The 1,610-nt window shown below is 35.5% G+C and overlaps 1 protein-coding gene across 1 annotated transcript in view; it reads left to right on the top strand.

The window, feature by feature from the left end:
• The first annotated feature begins 762 nt into the window (after positions 1-762).
• ndufs2 (NADH:ubiquinone oxidoreductase core subunit S2) overlaps positions 763-1,610 on the top strand; it is a 15,747-nt gene continuing 14,899 nt past the window's right edge. Inside the window, exon 1 of the mRNA XM_014022948.1 lies at positions 763-907. Within this exon, the coding sequence (XP_013878402.1) occupies positions 801-907 (107 nt within the window). The 5' untranslated portion in view covers positions 763-800. The remainder of the gene's footprint in view (positions 908-1,610) is intronic.

Here is a 1,610-nt window from a genome sequence, read left to right as displayed (position 1 = left end):
GACAGAGTGGTTATTTGCACAGATTCAAAGGCAGCCATTGAAAGTTTAAAATCTAAAAGAAATTGTAGGAAAGATCTTATATTAGAAATACATCAAAGTTTGTTCAGGATACACAGGGGAGGTATAGACATTCCTTTTTGTTGGGTACCAGCACAYGAGGGGGTGAAGGGAAATGAAATTGCAGATAAAYTAGCAAAAAAGGCTTTGGGAGGACAAATAACTGTCCCTATCACATTTGGAAAAGGTGAAGGCAAATCAGTAATCAGAGAGAAAGAAACAGAAATATGGCAAAAAAAAAAATGGAATGAGGATAAAAAAGGAAGAAAATTATATAGAATTCAAAACTCAGTAAAAATACAGAAATTAATAGAAAGAAATAGGAGAGAGGATGTAATTATTATGAGACTAATGGTGCATTCCTATTTAAATGACTTTTTATATTTAATAGGGAAAAGGGCTGATGATAATTGTGAGAGTTGTGGAGAGAAAGAAAATATGGAACACGTCCTGATGACAAAGTACACAGCTGAGAGAGAGAGGATGAGGGAAAAAGTAAGAGAGGCAGGGAAAGAGTGGAGTTTAAAAGGGATAATGGGAACAGAAGGGAATAAGGAGAAAATTGGGAAAATAAGGAAAGCATTGTTTTTATTTTTACACAATGCAAAACTATAATATAGGATTTAGGTGTAACCGTGAGGTTACACACTCACGCACAGTAGGTGGCGGTATGCACCTAAAAGATGTTTGCGATCCGCCATTAATTCAAAAGAAGAAGAAGGAGAAGAAGGAAAACAGGCAAGATGGCGGCGACAATGTTGAGGTCGCTGACTAGGTTTGGACGTCCTTCAGCTAAGTCTCTCCTAAACAATAATTTACTGAGTCCTGGCTGTACCGTTTTGCAGAACAGGTATGATAACAACAAGAGAAAAACTGTGGTGCGTTTGCGGTCCGTGTTTCTCCTGCTTTTTATGCTTGAGCATTTCATAACAGTTTCCGAAACGCTAACGCTAACAAGCTGACATAAACCACGCTAATTATTTCTGTAAACAGGTCTCCTGTCACATTTAGTGCTGATGAGTAAAAAGCATAGACTGTTCTTCATATATTAGCACTGCATTTAAAGTTGTTATACTGTTTTAGCCGGCGGTGTCGCCATTAATTCTACAGACTGACATTGCCACGCAGTGTTTTTCCTCATTTTATTTTTAAACTAAGAAAAGTCTGTAATTAAAACTCCAATCTTGTAGCTCTGCAAATAAAAAGACAAACACCTGCCATGCTTTAAACTGGATGCTGTACCTTTCTTTTAGTCAGGAAGTGATTATTTGAAAGATAAACAGCATTTAGCTTTTTGTGTCAAAAATGAAGTGTTTCATGTGTTTCAAGTGAATTCAGTTTTAAGTCCACTATTAAGAATAAAGTCCTCTAGTTTTCAAAAACTAAGTACTAAGTAATTTGTGGAACAAAGCCTATAAATTGAGATRTTATACACAATGATGACTAGGGCTGCCACGATTAATCGACGATTAATAGATTATTAAAATAATCGATGACTAATTTAATAATCGATTAATCGTTTTTTGTTGTTGTTGTTCTTTACTTTGTTTTTC

Source organism: Austrofundulus limnaeus, unplaced genomic scaffold (assembly GCF_001266775.1).
Source record: "Austrofundulus limnaeus strain Quisiro unplaced genomic scaffold, Austrofundulus_limnaeus-1.0 Scaffold350, whole genome shotgun sequence".
NCBI classification, from domain to species: Eukaryota; Metazoa; Chordata; class Actinopteri; order Cyprinodontiformes; family Rivulidae; genus Austrofundulus; species Austrofundulus limnaeus.
Note: the sequence above shows the minus strand (reverse complement) of the source record. Positions and strands in the feature narration are given on the sequence as shown.